Genomic DNA, 21,248 nt, shown 5'->3' on the forward strand with positions numbered 1-21,248 from the left:
TGGTCAGTTGGGGTCTCAGTGCTTAGACTCCCACCGATCAAAACCTTTCATATGTCACTATAACATATCAAAAATTTTGAAAAAGTGCAGTTACTCTTTAAAAAAAAGTTCACCTCACCCATTTTGCCTGACTTCTGTGTCGTAAAAAGAAACAGCTGCTTTATAAATATGGTACTCATTTTGAACCCCATATTTCTCAATGTGTTTAGAACAGATAATTGCCATAAATACACAGCTAAATCTTCCCCATAAAACCGTAACTCCCTTTTACCCCTTCATATAGCATATGATAAAACTGGCTGCCTTTTGCCACCACTGGAGGGAGCACACTACATAGAAATTTATATAGTTTCCATTAAAGTCAATGGAAGCTGTAACAATCTCTGTGCTCTGTGCTTCCCCTAGTCGTGGCTCATTCAAGGCTGAAATTGCTTCATGTAAAAGGATCCTAAAGCTTAAATCCATGCCTGCTTCTTGGAGAACTTCAGGAGTTCATTGATATCATAGAATGCCAACTGATTTCAATAAGCTTCATGCAGTTCTATGAAAAAGTTAAATATTCACTTAGTTCATGAGTCTCCCTGCAACTTTCTGGAGACCAAGAGTGTGAGTTGAACAAATCAGACAATTAAATAAACTGACTAAAAATAATGCCCTTTATTCAGCTTGAGTTTGAGGATAAGGTGAAAAAAGGCAACATTCCACAAAGCTCAGTAATTATAGGTGGCCAATAGTAAATTGTAAACCTACGTTTAAAAAAATATTTTTATTACCGTAATTCAAAATTGGTGCAACACATATTCAGATAACTAAATAATCATTGACTACTAGCTTATGAGGTCGACACTGTTATGAGGGACATCTATGTCTGACCCACTGTTTTAAGGGGCATTTGAGGCAGACATTCTGTCTGACTTATTGTTTTATGAAAATCTATGGCTGAGATACTGGTTTGACACACTGTTTTACTGGGCATCTGCGGTGGACACAAAGGGGGATACTTAAATTTTTTAGTTAATTGCTTAAAGTGCAACAAATTTTTTTTTTTTGTTATGTTCTCTTTCTATAATGGTCATTTTGATTTATGGGATGTATGGATTACGGCTAGAAGTCCCCATTTTTTGTGCCCCTAAAAGGTAATACAAGACATTTTTATTTATTTTTTGCTATTTTCTCCTGTAACTGGGATTGAAATAGTAACCCCAGTTACAGGTTGAATTCCGACCTTTTACAGGGCTGTACAACATTACTGCCAAGCTGATTGCACAGACTCCTGCCCCGTGGTGATCACTGGAGTATAGAGAGATGGACTAGGCAGGAATAGTGAAAAACCTTCCCTGCCTTCTCCATGAGGAGACATGCTGTCACTGACAATGAGATCCTCGCTTTAGCATGCAGCTGCAGTCTCTGCATGGATTTTTAAAAACGGATTCCTATCTGCATATGAAAAAAAATATATTTGAAGTGGACTATTGTATTGAGGTACCAGCCAGTACCAAAAGCCCACTTTGGATTCCTATTTTTAAATGTTTTTAAATACACAGATAGGAACACCGTACTCATTCATCAAAGTCTTGTGCAATTTGGGCCAAGATAAAGTTTGCCTACACAGAGCCCATACATTTTAAAGCTGTGTGGAAACAGCATGGAAGTTTTTTAACAAATCAATTTCAGATCTATGATCCAAAGTTCGATTCGCTCAAGCCTAGTTGTAACACTCAGATGCTACAAAAATTGTCTTGTATACTAGAAAAGTCATATACTATTAGTATCAGTTAAATGAAGTAAATAAATAAAAAAAAATACTAAAATCAAAATGTTGTATATGTTGTATGCTACATTGTATATGTATTTTGGTAGTTTAGGGTAAAGATAATATTTCTTTGTCTTTAACCACTTCCAGACTGCGCACTGGCTATATACAGTAAGTCCTATCTGCACAAACCCCGCAGTCTAGCAGGAGCAGGTAGGGTCCTGGCTGTAAGACACAGCAGGAACCCTGAGGAGAAGACAGGAGCGGTTTATTACCACTTTTGCCTTCTCCTATGCTGGCAGAAGGGCGGTACCTGAGCACAGGGACGGAGAGCAGGAAGTGGCGGAGCCACTTCCTCTGTTAGTCCCGGCGTTCACGTGACCGCCTAGTGTCTCGGGGGGCAGGAGCAGAGCTGCAAAGTCTAAGGAGACCCTGATCAGCTCTGCCAGTGTGTAATGCCCCCACTGGGGGCTGTTTTCCCCTATAACTGGGGCTCATGTAGATGCCCCAGTTACAGTGGAAACAGTGGGGGGGAAAAAGTAAAAAAAAAAGTATAAACAAATAATAAAAAATACAAATAAAAAAAATGTAAAAAATAAAATAAAAATGCCATCGCTAACTAATATTTAAGAAATGAAAAGCTATGAATTTTTTTTTAAATGGCTGTTTAAGAAAAAATTGCGGTTTCCTCCCTAAATTAAACCTAAAAAAAGGAAAAAAAATCTCAACATGGTAAAAAAAAAATCAAAGTATTAAGTAAAAAACATCACAAAAATTATTTTGGTAGTCAAACAGATAAAAAAGTTAGGGTCACTAAACCACCACATGCACAAAATCACAGAAAATTGCCTGGACGGTGGCAAGGATAAGGATCAGACTGCAGCATCTGTCCCCCAATCACCTTACCCTGCCACATAATGGAGTGCTGAGCAGTTGTCATGACAGCCGGGGCTTTGTGAAGCCCCCAAGGCCTGCCATGTTAGGACTCCCATTACTCTGCCTGGTATAATAGGACGCTGTTAAAATCACCATGCAGCATATTAATCTCACATGGCGAATGCCATAAAAAATTCTAATGCCAGTGCCAGAATTGCCATGTTTTGAACCCTTGCATACTCCCCTAAAAAACTGTATAAAAATTATACAAAATAAATAATAAAAATAATACAAAACAAATTACAGCCCACACCCCACAAATAAAAGCTCTAAGACAGCTCAGCTGAATGAGAAATACAATTGTCAGAATATGGGCACATAAAGTAAAAAAAAAAAAGCTTTAATTTATTTAAAAGTTGTAAAATATAACAAAATTTATATATATTTGGTATTGACATATTTGTAATGACCTACAGAACAAGGCTGTCATGTAATTTTTACCACATAGAGAACACTGCAAAATGTAACCCAAAATACACTACAGGAAAGTGAAAAAAAAAAACTTAAAAACTGAGACGGACAAAAAAGTATAAACAATGACTGAACTACACGTCCAAGTTGAAAGATCTTACAGATCTTGGAATGACATACCACAGGATGCTATCCACCTTGGTTGTGTGATCATTGACCAAGCACCACTAGCAATTTATACTTTGTCCATCTCAGCTCAAACTCAGTTTTCAAGCTTTTCCAGTAGTGTACAATTGTTGCATTTAGCATTTTTTTCTATGAGGATGAAAGATGGAAAGGTTTCTTCCTGCCCCATCTGGTCCTCAACCGGAAGTTCTGATGCGTTCCAAGCTGGAGCGCACCATGTCTCTCAACCTGCGGCCCAGGACCGGAAGTTTGGGAACGCTCTTTGCTGGAGCAGAGCGTGTCTCGCGGCCTGTATGAACGCCCCATTACCCTGGAAGGGATGACAAGGGCAATCCACAAACACCACCATACTTCTTCTCATCTCATATCTCGACTATGGGCCCCACATCAGGGCGAGATTTTCAAAATCACATAAATGTGTATATATACAGTACAAACCAAAAGTTTGGACACACCTTCTCATTCAAAGAGTTTTCTTTATTTTCATGACTATGACAATTGTAGATTCACACTGAAGGCATCAAAACTATGAATTAACACGTGGAATTATATACATAACAAACAAGTGTGAAACAACTGAAAATATGTCATATTCTAGGTTCTTCAAAGTAGCCACCTTTTGCTTTGATTACTGCTTTGCACACTCTTGGCATTCTCTTGATGAGCTTCAAGAGGTAGTCCCCTGAAATGGTTTTCACTTCACAGGTGTGCCCTGTCAGGTTTAATAAGTGGGATTTCTTGCCTTATAAATGGGGTTGGGACCATCAGTTGCGTTGAGGAGAAGTCAGGTGGATACACAGCTGATAGTCCTACTGAATAGACTGTTAGAATTTGTATTATGGCAAGAAAAAAGCAGCTAAGTAAAGAAAAACGAGTGGCCATCACTACTTTAAGAAATTAAAGGGACACTGACAGGCCCAATAAGCATATTTAGGTATATATATATGACAGTACAGGTCTTATAAAGTGTATTAGAATCATCTGAGTATCCCCCCTGTCCACCTTATAAATACAGTAAACTGAAGTTTTATAACCTGCTTGAATCGTCTTCAATCTGCCCAAGGGGCGGCATTTCATCTCCACTTGCGCCCAGCCAGCCTCGCCCCAACTGCCGTTTTGAAGCGCCGCCCAGCTCATCAATATTCACTTTGCTGGGCGGCTACTCTGAAGCGCTGCTCTGAACTGTGCCCGGCGCATGCGCATAAAGCAGAGGCTGCATCGGCCTCTGAGATGCAGACTGTGCGCAGGCGCGATGTGATCCCAGCCAGTGAGGGTGCCGGGCGCATGCGCTGAAGAGGAGCCGGAGGCCGATGCCCATAGGATTGTATTGGGCATGCGCCAGATCTTGCGTCGGGGACAGTAGTAGCCGCCCAGCGAAGTGAATATTGATGAGCTGGGCGGCACTTCAAAACGGCAGTTGGGGCGAGGCTGGCTGGGCGCAAGTGGAGATGAAGGAGAGTGATGGGGTGCTGCGCCAGATGACCTGGCCTCCACAGTCACCGGACCTGAACCCAATCGAGATGGTTTGGGGTGAGCTGGACCGCAGAGTGAAATCAAAAGGGCCAACAAGTGCTAAGCATCTCTGGGAACTCCTTCAAGACTGTTGGAAGACCATTTCAGGGGACTACCTCTTGAAGCTCATCAAGAGAATGCCAAGAGTGTGCAAAGCAGTAACCAAAGCAAAAGGTGGCTACTTTGAAGAACCTAGAATATGACATATTTTCAGTTGTTTCACACTTGTTTGTTATGTATATAATACCACATGTGTTAATTCATAGTTTTGATGCCTTCATAGTCATGAAAATAAAGAAAACTCTTTGAATGAGGTGTGTCCAAACTTTTGGTCTGTACTGTGTATATATATATATATATATATACTGCTGAGTCCTATTGTAATGTAATATATTACTTGTTCTCCTGATGAAGGGGAACTTATTGTCCCTGTTTTCTAATAAAAAGGAATTTGATGAAGAGTGTCCTGTAAGATCTGTTTAAGGGACACATATCACTACCTAACCAATGAGAAGACCTATAATTAAAAATAGAAGGGGGTATTGATGTCTGCCACTACTGCTATTTTTTCCTTGTTTAAGTAAAATGTAACACTGAGATACTTTGACAATATGGAATGGTGTATGTTGCTCACTGAACAGACACTTGCTGGGTTAGATAAGGAGAGTAGTAGTATGGAGGAGTAGGAAATTTGGGTAGCTAGCCGAGTTAGAAAGTGGGGTAGAGGGAAGAGAGCAAGGGAGGATAGCCCTGATCTGACACACCTAAACAAGTTTGCCAAGTTGGCAGATAAGGGGGGATGTCAGTTGAGGGATAGCACTGCTGGAGCAAGATATTTCCCCTGCTAGTTAGGGGAATGACAGCTCCAGGAAGGAGGGGACCAGGAGTGCAGGGCAAGTCAGACAGGTGCTGGTAGTGGGAAATTCAATGATTAGGGGTACAGATAGGGTGATCTGTCACAAAGACTGGAAATCCGGGATCATTGAAAAGTGTGTTGTGTTCCTGGTTCTTGAGTTCGACTTATAACAGATCTCGTTGATATATATTAGAGGGAGGAGCTGGTTAAGACCAAACTTTCATGGTACACATTAGCACCAATGGCAAAGTTAGAGGTAGGTGGGGGCTCCTGAAAAATGACTTTAGGGACTTAGGTCGCAAACTCAGTGCAAGGACTTCAAAAGTAGTGTTTTCTGGAATACTACATGTACCACGAGCCACACTAGTAAGGCAGCAGGAGATTAGGGCGGTAATTAAGTGGCTTAAGAACTGGTGTAGGAAAGATAGGTTTTGGTGAGGTGTTGGCTACAGGCTTTATGGTAGGGATGGGCTTCATCTCATTTGGGAAGGTGCAGATGTTTTGGTTGAGAAGATGACTATAAGGTTTAGGACTGTTTAAAATAAAAAAAATAAAGCAGCCCCAAACCATGATGCCCCCACCACCATACTTCACAGTTGGGATGAGGTTTTGATGTTGGTGTGCTGTGCCTCTTTTTCTCCACACATAGTGTTGTGTGTTTCTTCCAAACAACTCAACTTTGGTTTCATCTGTCCACAGAATATTTTGCCAGTACTGCTGTGGATCATCCAGGTGCTCTTGTGCAAACTGTAAACGTGCAGCAATGTTTTTTTTTGGACAGCAGTGGCTTCCCCTGTGGTATCCTCCCATGAAATACATTCTTGTTTAGTGTTTTACGTATCGTAGATTCGCTAACAGGGATGTTAGCATATGCCAGAGACTTTTGTATGTCTTTTGCTGACACTCTAGGATTCTTCTTTCTTCTTTTGTGCGAGGAATCATTCACATCAGGCAATGCTTCTTGTGAGAAGCAAACCCAGAACTGGTGTGTGTTTTTTATAGGGCAGGGCAGCTGTAACCAACACCTCCAATCTCATCTCATTGATTGGACTCCAGTTGGCTGACACCTCACTCCAATTAGCTCTTGGAGATGTCATTAGTTTAGGGATTCACATACTTTTTCCACCTGCACTGTGAATGTTTACATGGTGTGTTCAATAAAAACATGGTAACATTTAATTCTTTGTGTGTTATTAGTTTAAGCAGACTGTGATTGTCTATTGTTGTGACTTAGATAAAGATCAGATCACATTTTATAACCAATTTGTGCAGAAATCCATTCCAAAAGGTTCACATACTTTTTCTTGCAACTGTAGAAAGCTTTTAAATGACTAAAACAGTAAAGCAGTGAAGAAGCACTAAAAAACTATCAGGAAAAAAATAGAATATATAAAAAAACATAAAAACATGGCAAGCTGGAGACAGAGAGGCTTATTACCAAAGAGAGTAAAGTAACTCTAAAATGTTTTTATAGCGATAGAGGAACTATAGGGGAAATTTATTTTGTGTCCGATACGTAGAATTTGTCCTAATCAGTTTTACACAAATCAAATATGTTCCATTTGGCCTGAAAATTTGTATATGACACTCTGAGGTCTCCTAGAACTCCTTCCCCTTCCGTTAAGCTCTTTAACGCTATGACAGAAATAGAAAAAAATGTCCGAGTGACACTGACATATATAACTATGAGTAAATGCATGGTTGACAGTATTAACTAATAGTGTGTTGTGACCAAGCATCCAAAAATTATGTGTTAACCGGGGCAGAATACCTGTCCGTATTTATACACACAATTTAATTGTCAGGAAAAAAAGTGGCTTGTTCTGAAGTTGAAAAATAATTAATCCCTTTTATTTTAGAGTAGCAGCAGTACAATGTGGAAAGGTAAAAGTTTGTAGGGGTAATAGAGGCAAAAAAAGTAGCACCAGAACTAGCAGCACAACATGGAACAGACAAGGCAGTGAGCTAAAAGCTGTGGCAAGCTACGTACTAGTGTATCCTGGTAATAAAGCAGTTTGGCTTCCCTTTCGGCAACAGGAAAACATTTCCTCATTTTGCTTTGATAGTGAGGGTCTAAAAGCATGGCTATTTAGTAATCATCAGATTGGTCATAATTACTGTACATAAACAAGGAAGCATACAGCTTAACATTCTCACCAGTGTGCCAGTGTACCCAATTCTTTACAGCTCTGCCTCCAGTGAGATGATTGATCATAATGGCAAGTCTTATCATCATCATCAACATCACCTTCATCCTTCTGCCATCCCTTGTTGCATCAACATGAGCATCTTCTCTAAGTTAAATATCAGGGGGATGACATAGTTGATGCCACTGTTGTCCCTACTAACTAATATGGTGGCCTCTTCGAAGGGCTTGAGTACCTGAGACACGTCTCTAATAAGTTGCCACTGTCTGACTTCAAAACAACACATGCTCCTGGACCCGCATGCAGTTGCCTGCGGTTTGGTTTGCTTGTCAACCACATGGTGAGGGCTGCTTGTAGGTTGCCTCACGTGTGGTTTCCGCTGGCAACATGATTGTATTGACAGTATAGCTGCCTGAGCTGTTGCTAGGCAGCTTGCTGTCAAGTGCATGCGGTTACACCAGGCAACCTGGCTATGTAGGTGTGCCTCTGGTCTGTATGGTGTGCACTCAGACATTTTCCCTTCACTTCCGGTTGTCTGCGGCAACGTGTGGTGTTGTGTGCATGTGGTGGCAGTGTCTCGGCCTGCTGGCTGATTCCCAGGACATGATTGCCACGCATGCGTGATTTTTATGTGTGCACTTTCCCTGTTTGTTGTGCACGAGGTTTAGGTATGTGTGCACTTCCCCTTTAAGTGGTTTCACTTCCCTTGCCTGGTGTTGGAAGGGTTAATTCCCTTTCCAGTGTGTGTCTGTGTGGGTGTGGCCATTTGGGCTATTTAGCCTCTGCTGAGACCTGTAGCTGAGGGGTACTCCAGCCTTGCAGTAAGCTGGAGTCATCCACCTGGTCTCTTATACCATCTGCCAGTGAGGGCCACCCTTGTGGTCATAAAATGTTATGCGTGATGTTATTCTATGTTTATGTGGTGTCTATTATTACTGCGGCTATGGATCTGGGTTCCTGTGTGTTAATGTGTGTGTGCTGTGTCCTTTTATGTTTGGTTTGGACATCAGCAGTTGAGCATGGGATCCAGTCAGTGTGTCTGTGGCAGGTAGGTGTGGAAGTCGTTTCACTCACCTGCCATATCCATAGGCTGTTTATGTTTCTCTTCCCTTGCAGCTTGGCCAGTTTAGACTCCTGTTCGTCCGTGTCCAGGAGGAACAGGTTGTCTTACTCAGCTCCTAGTTCAGGGATCCCTTGAGGGCTAGTAGGGACCCGAGGTTCCTGAGTATGAGCCCTCCTACCATCTGGGTTGGCTCATACAGCTAGGAGTCAGGATCAGAGTTAGGGACGCATAGGAGGTGACCTGCTCCCTATTCTGTTGTCCTGGTCAAGCAGCTGCCCTTTACGTTTAAAATCACACGGATGAGGGTTTCCCCCACTCTCATCCGTGACAGAAAGTTGTGGATCAAGCAGTGCAATAGAAGACAGTTCTGTCCCTGCAAGTCCAGAAGGGAGTTCCTTGTCATACAAGAATAGCTGAAACACGAGGACAGTCTTCTGGACAGTCTTATGGCAAGTACCCTCTGCAAACAATGATACTTTTTTAAAAAGCTTTGCACGACTAAATGTATCAATTGCGGTCTGGAGGGGGCATGTGTTATTTCCTCCAAATGCAGCAAGGCCGTGATGTTCCTGCCATTGTCGCTAACCACTTTGTCCAGTTGGAGTTGGCAGGGAGACACCAAGTGGGATGTTTGCTGCTGGATGCACTTGAGAAACTGATTAGCTGTGTGGCTACTCTCAGCCAGGCTTATCAGCTCTAACACTGCATGACAATGCTTAACTTTACACATATAATAGGAGGGAGGAGGAGTGGCAGCGAGGTTCTGCCCTGCTACTGTTAGGGACAGGAGGATGTCCATGGAGGAGGAGGTAGAGGAGGTGGATAAGCTGCTGGTGTCTCGCCGCGAAAAACATTGAACTAGTTGGCTGTGAAAGACATGTACTGTTCCTGCTCAGAGCAGTTGCTTCAGATTGAGTGCATCTTGCCGCACAAAAGAGAATTGCAAGGAGTGGCCCATGTTCTCCACCACATGACAGTACAAGGTCGAGATGGCTTTTTTTTGGAAAAACAATGGGGGCTAGGTATCTTCCAGTACGACTGAGTGTATGCCATCAGTCCCCTAAAAGCAGCAGAATCGACTAAATGGTCTGGAGTGACTGCATGACTAGAAACTTGGCCAGGTGGGAGTAAGATTGCACACCAGCGAATTGCTGGGTGCGTAGAGTTGTTACCTGGCCACACATTCTATTATCAATAGGTGATGATAGAGCGGAGATAGAGGAGGAGTAGTCTGCCTGAAAGAAGCAGAAACTAATTCTATCTGTTGATTGAACTTGATGGAGACTGGGAGAAGGAGGACACTCTGGTTCCGCTAGCTGGAGTACAGCTTCATGTGCTGCCTACATTTGAACACCCACGGTAGAGATGAGCTTAGCTTACTTTTTGTGATTCGGTTCAGTGAATTTTGAGAGAGAGAAAAAAATATATGCAAATGAGTATTTCTAACAGCTGGCATCAGAAATATTTACTTTATTTTTTGTTCAGAAAGCTTATTTGCATATAATTTTTTTAAGACATTCAAATTAGCTTTTCTGAAAAGAAGGATAGGAAAGGTAATTCCTTCTGATGCTAACCAATCTTAAATAGGCTAACTTGCATACTGTATATAGGAGCATTGCCTAGCCTACAATAGTCATCACATACACTTTCCCACAGCTTATCTAATCCTGTTATACCCAATTATATCTTCATATTCTCTCCCTATAGTGGCTGTAGAGTGTCCCTAGTAACTGGTTTGTGTCTGCAGTTGTTTTTTGGCAGACACTACCACAAGATATCCTTTCACAAGCCTAGCTGGGAACAGAATGGTGTTTCTTCCTTCTGAGCAGAAGAACCTGTTTGCATACTGCCCCTGATTGGCAGATCAGGCTGTTTGTCAGCCTCTCAGCCGATCCTCCCCCACTTCCTCCCAGTTTCATGTGATCTTTCATCTTCTTTACCTACTGTTTTCTCCACTAATTTTCATACCCCTTGAACTTTTTTCCTTTTTTTTTACGTTAAACCCACAAATTAAAAGGTATTTTATTGGGATTTTTTGTGATAGACAAACACAAAGTAGCAAGTATGTTTGAAGTGAAAAGAAACAGACATGGTTTTCTAAATTTTTAAGAAATAAAAATCTGAAAAGTTTGGCGTGCATTTGTATTAAGCCCCCTGTACTCTGATACCCCTAAATAAAATCCAGTGTGACCAATTGCTTTCAGAAGTCACCTATTTAGCAAATAGAGTCCACCTGTGTATACTACATCTGTTCTGTGAAGGCCTCAGAGGTTTGTTAAAGAACATAGTTATAGTGATCAAACTCCATAATGAAAACCAAGAAACACACCAGACAGGTCAGGAATAAAGCTGTGGAAAAGTGTGATGCAGGGTTAGTTTATAAAAAAATATCTCAAGCTCTGAACATCTCAAGGAGCACTGTTAAATTCATCATCTGAAAATGGAAGGAGTATGGCATAACTGCAAAGCTACCAAAACATGGCTGTTCACCTAAACTGACAGCCCAAGCAAGGAGAGCACAAGAGGCAAATAGACACTCTGGAGAAGCTGCAGAGATCCACAGTTCAGGTGGGAGAATGTGTCCACAGGACAACTATTTGTCATGTACTCTACAAATCTTGCCTTTACAGAAGAGTGGCAAGAAGAAAGCTAATTTTGAAAGCAAGCCCTAAAAAGTCCTGTTTGCCACAATCCATGTAGGGGACCCAGAAAACATGTAGAAGAAAGTGCTCTGGTCAGATAAGACCAAAATTGAACTTTTTGGCCTAAATGCAAAACGCTATGTGTGGCGAAAATATAACATTGCACATCACCCTGAACACACCATCCCTACTGTGAAACATGGTTGTGGCAGCATAATGCTATGGGGATGCTTTTCTTCAGTATGGACAGGGACACTGGACAGAGTTGACGGTAAGATGGATGGAGCTAAATACAGGACAATCCTGGAGGAAAACCTCGTAGAAGCTGCAAAAGACTTGAAACAGGGGTGAAGTTTAACCTTCCAGTAGGGCAATGACCCTTAAAGTACAGCCAGTGCTACAATGGAATGGTTGAGATCAAAGCATATTCATGTCTTAGAATGGCCCAGTCAAAGTCTAGACCTAAATCCCATTGAGAATCTATGGGAATACTTGAAAATTGCAATTTACAGACGTTCTCCATCCAATCTGACTGAGCTTGAGCTATTTTGCAAAGAAGAATGGACAAAATTTTCAGCCTCTAGATGTACAAAGCAGGAAGAGACATACTCCAAAAGACAGTCCTACAAAGTTTTTGCTCAGGGGGGCTGAATACAAATGCATGCCACAATTTTCAGATTTTTATAAAAAAAATTGAAAACCATGTATCATTTTCTTTTCACTTCACACATACTTGCAACTTTGAATTGGTCTATGACATAAAATCCCAATAAAATTTATTTAAGTTGTAGCAGGAAAAAATTTGGAAAAGTTCAAGGGGTATGAATTATATTTGATACTGTGCCACATAAAAGGTTACAAATAATGAGAATGCGTGGGCTGGGGAAAAATGTCTGTATGTGGGTAAGTAACTGGCTGAGTGATAGAAAACAGAGGGTGGTTATTAATGGTACACACTCAGATTGGGTCACTGTCACTAGTGGGGTACCTCAGGGGTCAGTATTGGGTCCCATTCTCTTCAATATATTTATTAATGATCAAATGAGGCATAGATGCACATGATGAAAACATAGCTCTGCCACTTTTCAAGTCCCTAGTTAGACCTCACTTGGGGTACTGTGTACAATTTTTGACACCTATGCACAAGAAAGACATAGCAGAGCTGAAGAGGGTTTAGAGGAAGGCAACTAAAGTAAGAAATGGAATGGGTAGGCTGCAGTACCAAGAAATATTATCACAATTTGTGTAATTTAGTTCAGAAAAAAGACGACTAAGGCGAGATCTAATGACCATGTATAAATATATCAGGGGTTAGTACAGAGATCTGTCCCATCATCTATTTATCCCCAGGACTGTGACAGTGACGAAGGGAAATTCTCTGCATCTAGAGGAAATAAGGTCTCTACAGAAACATAGAAGAGGATTCTTTACTGTAAGAGCAGTGAGACTTTGGAACTGGAGGTGGTAATGGTGAATTCACAAAAAGAGTTCAAGAGGGGCCTAGATGTATTTCTGGAGTGTAATAATATTATAGGCTATAGCTACTAGAGAGGGGTCGTTGATCCAGGGAGTTATTCTGATTGCCTGATTGGAGTCGGGAAGGAATTTTCCCGTAAAATTAGGATAATTGCCTTCCACCTCATGGGTATTTCGCCTACCTCTGGATCAACTTTGCAGGATAACAGGCTGAACTGGATGGACGTATGTCTTTTGTCAGCCTTACAAACTATGTTACTATAACTAGAGAACTGTGGATGGCAGTAAGGAGGAAGTGAGAAAAACTAGAAACCTCTTTATAAGCGGCCGCCAAAAATCCTGTTTATATCAGTATCACGGAACAGCATTACTGTATTGAAATTGTACTAAATATGCTTCAAAACCACAGGCAGGGGCGTAACTACCATAGCGGCAAACCATGCGACTGCTATGGGGCCCAGGCCAAGAGGGGGCCCAGTCTTAGTTGGGATTATCTCCTCTTGTACTGGAGGTGAAAACTTGGTCAGAACTCTACCCTCTAAAGGAACAACTTTAACAAACGAGGCAGTCGAAAAATGGCCCAAGGGTCTTTGAAAAAGGTTTAGGCAGAAACCCTTCTGTTCTGTGTGGGGGGCCTGGTTTGATCCTTGCTATGGGGCCCTTACTTCTCTATGTACATCACTGACCACAGGGCATAGGGCATGCCATATGAAGGTTTCATGTGTCTGTATGTTTTCTTCTTTTTTACATTTCTTGTTGCTTCCTACAAAATAAAAGTGCGTTTTTTTTATTTTTGTATTAATATTTCATTATATCATAGGGAAATGGAAATCCATTCTCTGGAGCACCTAGGCTCCTTACTGAATCACACATTCCAAAGACAGGTAAGACATCTTACAAGTTTTATTGAATTGCATGTTTTATGTTTTGTTAAAGCACATATGTCTTGAGACAGAAGCAAATAAAAAAAAGCCTATAGTATTCCTATCAAGGGCCAAACTAGTGACTGCTAAGAGATCCTATTATGTTGCTCCCAGTACTGGAGTAAGAGAACTATATGGTGAAAGTGAAGAGCACATTCAGGGACATTCAGGGAGACTTATTAAGACTGGTGTTTCATAAATCTCTCTTATTGCATACTTTTCCTGGAGTTAAATATACCACATTTTTAAGAGGTAAATGCCTCCTAATACATTTGGTGTAACTTTGTCCTTACGGCATAAACTGAAATCTACGCCTGCTATGAGCATTCGTAGATTTGCGCTAAAAGTCCAAATTAAAGTGCAAATACTCTATATTGTGCATCATATTTGTAACTTTTCTACACAATAAGAGCGCATAAAACCATTAATAAATTCCCTCCATTGGGAGAACTGTCAGGTACTTTCAAACTATGTTGCAGAGAGCACTTATGAAGATGCCGATGGACTGACAGCAGGTCACAATGCTTTTCCTAAATGTTATTCTCATCTGGGTAGCTAGACAAGAGAGATAAAGAAGACATAATGCTTTTTGGACAAAGATGGAGTTTAAGGGAGTCTGTCAGGAGTTCTAACCATGCTAAGATGCTGACAGCACCAGGTAGGGGCTGGGGAGAGCAGGACAAATATACCTTTTATGGAGCTGTTCTCATCATGATTAGGGTGAATATGAACTTTTAGTCTGCTTTTGCTCTCTCAAGTGCCTAGGAGGTGGAGCATTGAGTTGCTTTAAAGCCCCTCCCCTCTGCTCTGAGTGACATCTGTAGCATCCAACCAGGAAACTATTACAGTATAGAGGAGGGGCTATAAAGCAGCTCAATGCAGAGAATACTTTACAGCAAAAAGTCCACATCCCTGGGCACTCGAGGGAGTGGAACATGGCAGATTAAAAACATTATATTTTCTCTACTGATAATAAACTATCCATAAAAGTTATATTTGTACTGCTTTCCACACCCCTACCTAGTGCTGTCAGCAGTTTAGCATGGTCAAGTGGGGATCGACTCCTTTTAAAATGCACCTAATAGACGATACTCTACGAGACTGGGCAGGCAATTCTAGGTTTTAACACTACAGTAGAGCCAGAACCCCTTTTTCAAAGGGCCTTATATAGTGGCAGATCCAAATTCCTAGTTGGGTTGACTAATGGTTTTTATATTTCTATCCACTTTATCAGCAAGTTATCAGTGAAGACACTTTGTATAACTCTTTAATGCCTGGAAATAGCCATTAAAGGTGTTTACTGGGATATTTATATTGATGATCTATCCTCAAGATAGGTCATCAATATCAGATCGGCGAGGGTCCGACAACCCTGCCGATCAGCTGGTTGAAGAGACGGTCGGGCACCATGCCAGCACAGCCTTCCCTTCATTGTTTACCTGCTCATTATCGAAATCGCAGGGGTTAGCAGGTGTAATTACAAGAAGCTGTAACATTCACTTCAATGGCATGGCTCGTTCCTATACAAGTGTATACTACAGAGCTGTCCCATAGAAGTGAATGGGACAGCTTGTAATTTCACCTGCTCACCTCTGCGATGTCGATGGCAAGCAGCTAAACAATAAAGGGAAGGCTGCCCTGGTATGGCGCGTCCTTCTCTTCAACCAACTGATTGGCCGTGGTCTGACACCCAGCAGCAAGATCTGATATTGATGACCTATTCTGAGGATAGGTCATCAATAAAAATATCCAGGACAAACAAGGATTTTTACCCTTATTTCTAGATTCTTGCCCACAAGGGTGTCTTAATGGAGCACTTTGTACAGAAACTGGTTCATGTGATTGTGAGACCTTTCAGGCACGAGGAGACAGATGCCAATATGGTATGGTATAGTAATTTTGTTTTATGTTGAGAGATCACTTCATCTGTGATTGCTCTGTTTTATTATACATTAGTTTGCCTTCAAAGCACTTCTTACTTAAAACATAGAGGCAGATTTATGAAACGGTCCTGGTTTCCCATAGCAACCATTCACAGCACAGTTTCATATTTTAAGAACACTATAAGAAACACACTCTATGCTATGATTGGTTGCTATTGGAAACAAAGTTTCTTTTTGACAATTTCATAAATCTGCCTGATTCTGCCTAAACAGGCATACTGGTTGGCCACTTCTATCAATATAGTCTTGATGAAAAAGTTAGGCTACTTTCACTCCAGCGTTAGGAGACATCTGGAACTTTTCAGCTATGCAAGATCTAGAGAACTCTTGCAGGCTATTCTTTGCCGGAACAGCCTGGCGGATGTCTCTAATGTTGGTGTGAAACTAGCCTTATGTTATTGCCCTTAGCAACCAAAGATCACTTTTCTTTCAGGTTTTTCTTTCAAGTCCACTGGAATAATAAATGTGGATTATTTGCTGTAGTAAGTAGTAAGTATGTGTGAAGTGAAAAAAATTATACATGGTTTTCAAAATTGTTAGTAAATAAAAATCAAAAAAGTGTGGCATGCCTTTGTATTCTGCCCCCTGTACGTTCAGGAGTCACCTAATTAGTAAATACAGTCCACCTGTGTGTAATTTATTCTCAGTATAACTACAGCTGTTCTGTGAAGGCCCCAGAAGGCCCTGTGATCAAACAACATCATGAAAAACAAGGAACACACCAGACAGGTCAGGGATAAAGTTGTGAAGCAGTGCAAAGCAGGGTAAGTTTTATAAAAAATATGCCAAGCTATGAACATCTCATGGATCACTGTTCAATCCATCATTCAAAAATGGAAGGGGTATAGCATAACTGCAAACTACCAAGATATGGCTATCCACCAAAACTGACCGGCAAGGAGAGCACTAGTTAGAAAAGCAGCCAAGAGGCCCATGGTCACTCTGGAGGAGCTTCAGAGAGCCACAGCTCAGGTGGGAGAATGTGTCCACAGGACAACTATTAGTCGTGTACTCCACAAATCTGGCCTTTATGGAGGAGTGGCAAGATGAAAACCATTTTTAAAAGCAAGCCATAAGAAGTCTTGTTTGCTGTTTGCCAAAAGCCATGTAAAGGACAGCAAACATGGAAGAAGGTGCTCTGGTCAGCCGAGACCAAAGTTGAACCTTTTGGCCTAAATGCAAAACACTATGTGTGGCGGAAAGCTAACACTGCACATCACCCTGAACACACCATCCCCACAGTGAAATATGGTGGTGGCAGCATCATGATGTAGAGATGCTTTTCTTCAGCAGGGACAGGGTAGATGGTCAAAGTTGATGGGAAGATGGATGGAGCTAAATCCTGGAGGAATCCTAGCCAATCCTGGAGGAAAATCTGGTAGAGGCTGCAAAAGACTTGAGACTGGGGTGAAGGTTCACCTTCCAACAGAAAAACAAGCCTAAACATAAAGCCAGAGCTACAAAGCACATTTGCTGTTCACTGACGCTCTCCATCCAATCTGGTTGAGCCTTAGCTATTTTGCAGAGAAAAATGGGCAAACATTTTTGCCTCTAGATGTGCAAAGCTGGCAGAGACATATCCCAAAAGACTTGCAACTGTAATTGCAGTGAAAGGTGGTCCTAAAAAGTATTGGCTCAGGGAGGGCTGACTACAAATGCACGCCACACTTTCCAAATTTAAATTTATTAAACATTTTGAAAACCATCATTATCATTTTTTCCCCCCATTCACACACACTTGCTACTTTGTGTTGGTCTATCACATAAAATCACAATAAAATACATTTAAGTTTGTGGGTGTAACTTTTTCAAGGCACTGTATTCCTGGAGCATTTGTATCATTAAAGATATTGAGAAAAAATGAAACAAGTCCCTGGGGTTGACCTGTTATAACTGCTCCAGGCTCAGAAAATACACAGCAACGTGCTCCATACGGTGCCTAAATCATATTTTTTTTTTACATTAATACAAATAAATATTCTGGAAAAGCATATATTATAATGTATTTTCAGTGCCAAATACTGGGAAAGAGAGAGATGCAATCTGCAGAAGCTGGGGTCAATACAACTTTGAAACTTTTGATGGCATCTACTTTTACTTCCCGGGAAACTGTTCATACATATTTGCCAGAGACTGCAGCAACTCAGTGCCTTTGTATACTATATGGGTAAGTACACTTGACTGCATAAAGAGAAATGCAAATATTATATTTTCAATTTACAGTGTATTATATGTAATGAATACTACTGCAGAAAGCCTACCGTCTCAAGCTGCCTGCAGATTGATAGCCTTGACTTGTATCAAATCTACAAATTGATCCATGTGCTTTCCACATCCATATGCCCGTTCAGCAAAAAGACAGAATGTGTCTTATACTTGTCTGCAACCTGGCTGTAAAAAGATGATCATTTGTGATTATTGCTGTAATTGTAATCGCAGCTTTTTATTTGTTGTAAGCGTTAGGCCCCATTCACACAACCATATGTATTTTGCTGTCCGCAAAATGGGGATCATCAAAAAATACAGATGACGTCCGTGTGACATCCATGTTACATCCGTTTTTTTTGCAGATCTATTGTAACAATGCCTATTTTTGTCCGGGGACATGTATCTTTTTTGCGGGGCTGCTGAACGGACATACGGAATGTGAATAGCACAGGCTGTGTTGTCCGCATTTTTTGCGGCCCCATTGAAATGAATGGGTCTGCATCCATTGGGTCCGCATGCAAAAAATGCAGATTGGATGTGGACCAAAAATACGGTGGAAACCATTATGAACCTTGGAGACTATTATGACCTTGGAGACTATTATGAACTCATCTGCAGCTTTTTCTGTGAACTGTTAAACAGGTTTGCAGAAGTAAAATATTGATGACCTATCCTCAGGATAGATAATCAATATCTGATCGCTTACAGTCCATCTCTTGGAACCTCTATTGTTTGAAAAGGCAATGACACTCCATTGAGAGCTGCAGCCTCTTCCTAGGCCAGTGACGTCATGTTCGGCAGTCACATACGCGCCTATGTGCAGCTAAGTCCCATTTGAATGAATGGCTTGGGCTGCAATACCAAGAACAGCCACTATAGAATGTATGGCACTGTGAGGAGGCTGCAGCTCTTATCTGATCACTGAGACCATAGATGTAGCAGTCTCAATTGAGACCATTCCCCTAAAACATCGGGGCCCACAGGGCTTAGCATAGCCCAGCATGGGTGGCATGATGACGTGATCAACATTCCACCTCCTGAAACAGGCTGGAAGAGGCCTGCACCACATCACTGACAGCCGCATGGAGGTAAGTATTTGAGTTTAATTTTTTTTAATTGGCGCCAGACTGTTGAGCCACCATGCAGAGGAGCACTATGGGGGCATCTACTGGGGACGCTATGGGGACATTGATTGGCTCTACTGGTGGCTCTAAAAGGGAGCATTTTTTGTACTGGCATACAGAAGGAGGCATTTTTTGTACTGGCACACATCTTAAAGGGGCATTTTTTTTGCACTGGCACACATAAGGGATATTTTTTGCACTGGCGCACATTATAAGGAGAATCATTACTACTGGGGGACTATGGGGAACATGATTACTAGTATGGGCACTATGGGGACATTATTACTTCTGGGGAACAACAGGGGGCATTACTATTATTGGATTACTATTATTAATGCTAAGTGCACTCTGGAAGATAATTATTTATGTTGGTGGGACTTGGGGGAACACTATTACTGTGATGGGCACCCTGGCACAGTATCAGCTTAGCACAGTTATTTTTGAGGGACATTATGTTTACACTGTTAGTGGCATGGAGGGTGCTATTTAAATGTTTGCCTCAAACAGCAGGAAGGCTAGGTGCAACCCTGAACCTGGCCACAAAGCGGTGAGGGAAGTGGGGCCCAAGCGGAACCCTTGCATCAGGGCTCATGAGCCTTTAGCTATACCTCTGACTGCGAACCTTTCAAACAGCTGACCGACATGGGTGAAGGGAGTCAGACCGCCATGATCTGATATTGCTAACCTATCCTGACAATAAGTCATCAATATTGTACTCCCAGGAAAACCCCTTTAAATGATAATTGCTGTTACAATAATCTGTGTGCATATTCTTATGTCTTCATATATGTGTGTCGGTAATAACTAATAATAATATTCATTGAAAAATAATGTACTTTCTCTTATGGGTTTTGTAAGGTTCACAATAGTCCTAAGTGTGAGGGATCTGTGTATGCCTGTCCACGTTCCATCAGTATGTTTTTCTCAAGCCAAGAGGAGATCACCGTTACGGGTTATGAAGTGAAGAAAGGAGGTGTGAGGTAAGATGAACTCACTGTATTCTTTCATTCTGATTCATTAAAAAGAAGAAGAAAAAGATGATGGTTATCCACAATCATCGATTTTCTGTGTATACTAAATGATAGAATTAAATTAGTTGATTTGACAAATTTACAGTATTTATGGTTGTCACATGAAGGGCATCTGTCAGCAGATCTGTACCTATGACACTGGCTGACATGTCGTATGTGCACTTGTCAGCTGAAGACATCTGTGTTGTTCCATGTTCATATGTGTCCGCATTGCTGAGAAAAATGATGTTTTAATATATGCAAATGAAACTCTAGGAGCAACAGGGGCTTTGCTGTTACTCTTAGAGGCTCTGCTTTCTCTGCAACGGCCACTCCCTCTGCACTTTGACAAGGCCAAGCGTAATGAAGTTTTCACTGCCTGGCCCTGTGAATCAAAGTGCAGAGGGCATGGCGGTTGCAGACAGAGCAGAGCCTCTAGGAGTCAGGCCTCATGCACACGACCGTTCCGTTTTTTGCGGTCCGCAAATTGCGGATCCGCAAAACACGGAAGCCGCCTGTGAGGAATATGGATTAATATTTACTGTCAGCCATGTCCTCACACACACACCATTTGCTGACAGATAGCAGAGGTAGTGAACTCCTCAGGAGAGCCCTGCTTCAAACCCCAGCCATCTGATTGTCAGCTAACAAGGAAGAAAGCCCCCAGGGGTCCAGGCTTCAAGGAGGCCCCAGGTGGAGAAGGTCACACCTCCATCAGCCAGTTTGGAGGCAAGCTAAATCCTGCAGGAAAACCCCCCAGCAGGAGGTATCAGCCCTGCCAGGATCAAGGATACCTTCCAGACATGTTGGCAGCCACATTTCATAAGGAATTATGAATCACCCGGCCATCGCAGGCGCAAACCGGATGCATATTTGTGTCCTGGTGGCCACGATGTAGGTGCCCACGGTCTTTGTTTGATGGGGAGATGTCAGGGAAAGGAGATATCTATATCTCCTCACAGAAACCTAATACAGGTACCCTGTTTGGACTCTAGTTGTAGCCGGAACCCAGGCGGATCAATTGGGCCCGGAACCATCTTCCTGCGACATTCTGGTCT

At 41.8% G+C, this 21,248-nt stretch overlaps 1 protein-coding gene across 1 annotated transcript in view; it reads left to right on the forward strand.

Moving 5' to 3' along the window:
- Positions 1-21,248, forward strand: part of OTOGL (otogelin like) — a 307,829-nt gene that overhangs the window by 71,703 nt on the left and 214,878 nt on the right. The window contains exons 3-6 of the mRNA XM_040412979.1: positions 13,803-13,866; positions 15,690-15,788; positions 17,861-18,015; positions 20,039-20,160. Of these exons, the coding sequence (XP_040268913.1) occupies positions 13,803-13,866; positions 15,690-15,788; positions 17,861-18,015; positions 20,039-20,160 (440 nt within the window). The remainder of the gene's footprint in view (positions 1-13,802; positions 13,867-15,689; positions 15,789-17,860; positions 18,016-20,038; positions 20,161-21,248) is intronic.

Source organism: Bufo bufo, chromosome 1 (assembly GCF_905171765.1).
Source record: "Bufo bufo chromosome 1, aBufBuf1.1, whole genome shotgun sequence".
Lineage (NCBI taxonomy): Eukaryota > Metazoa > Chordata > Amphibia > Anura > Bufonidae > Bufo > Bufo bufo.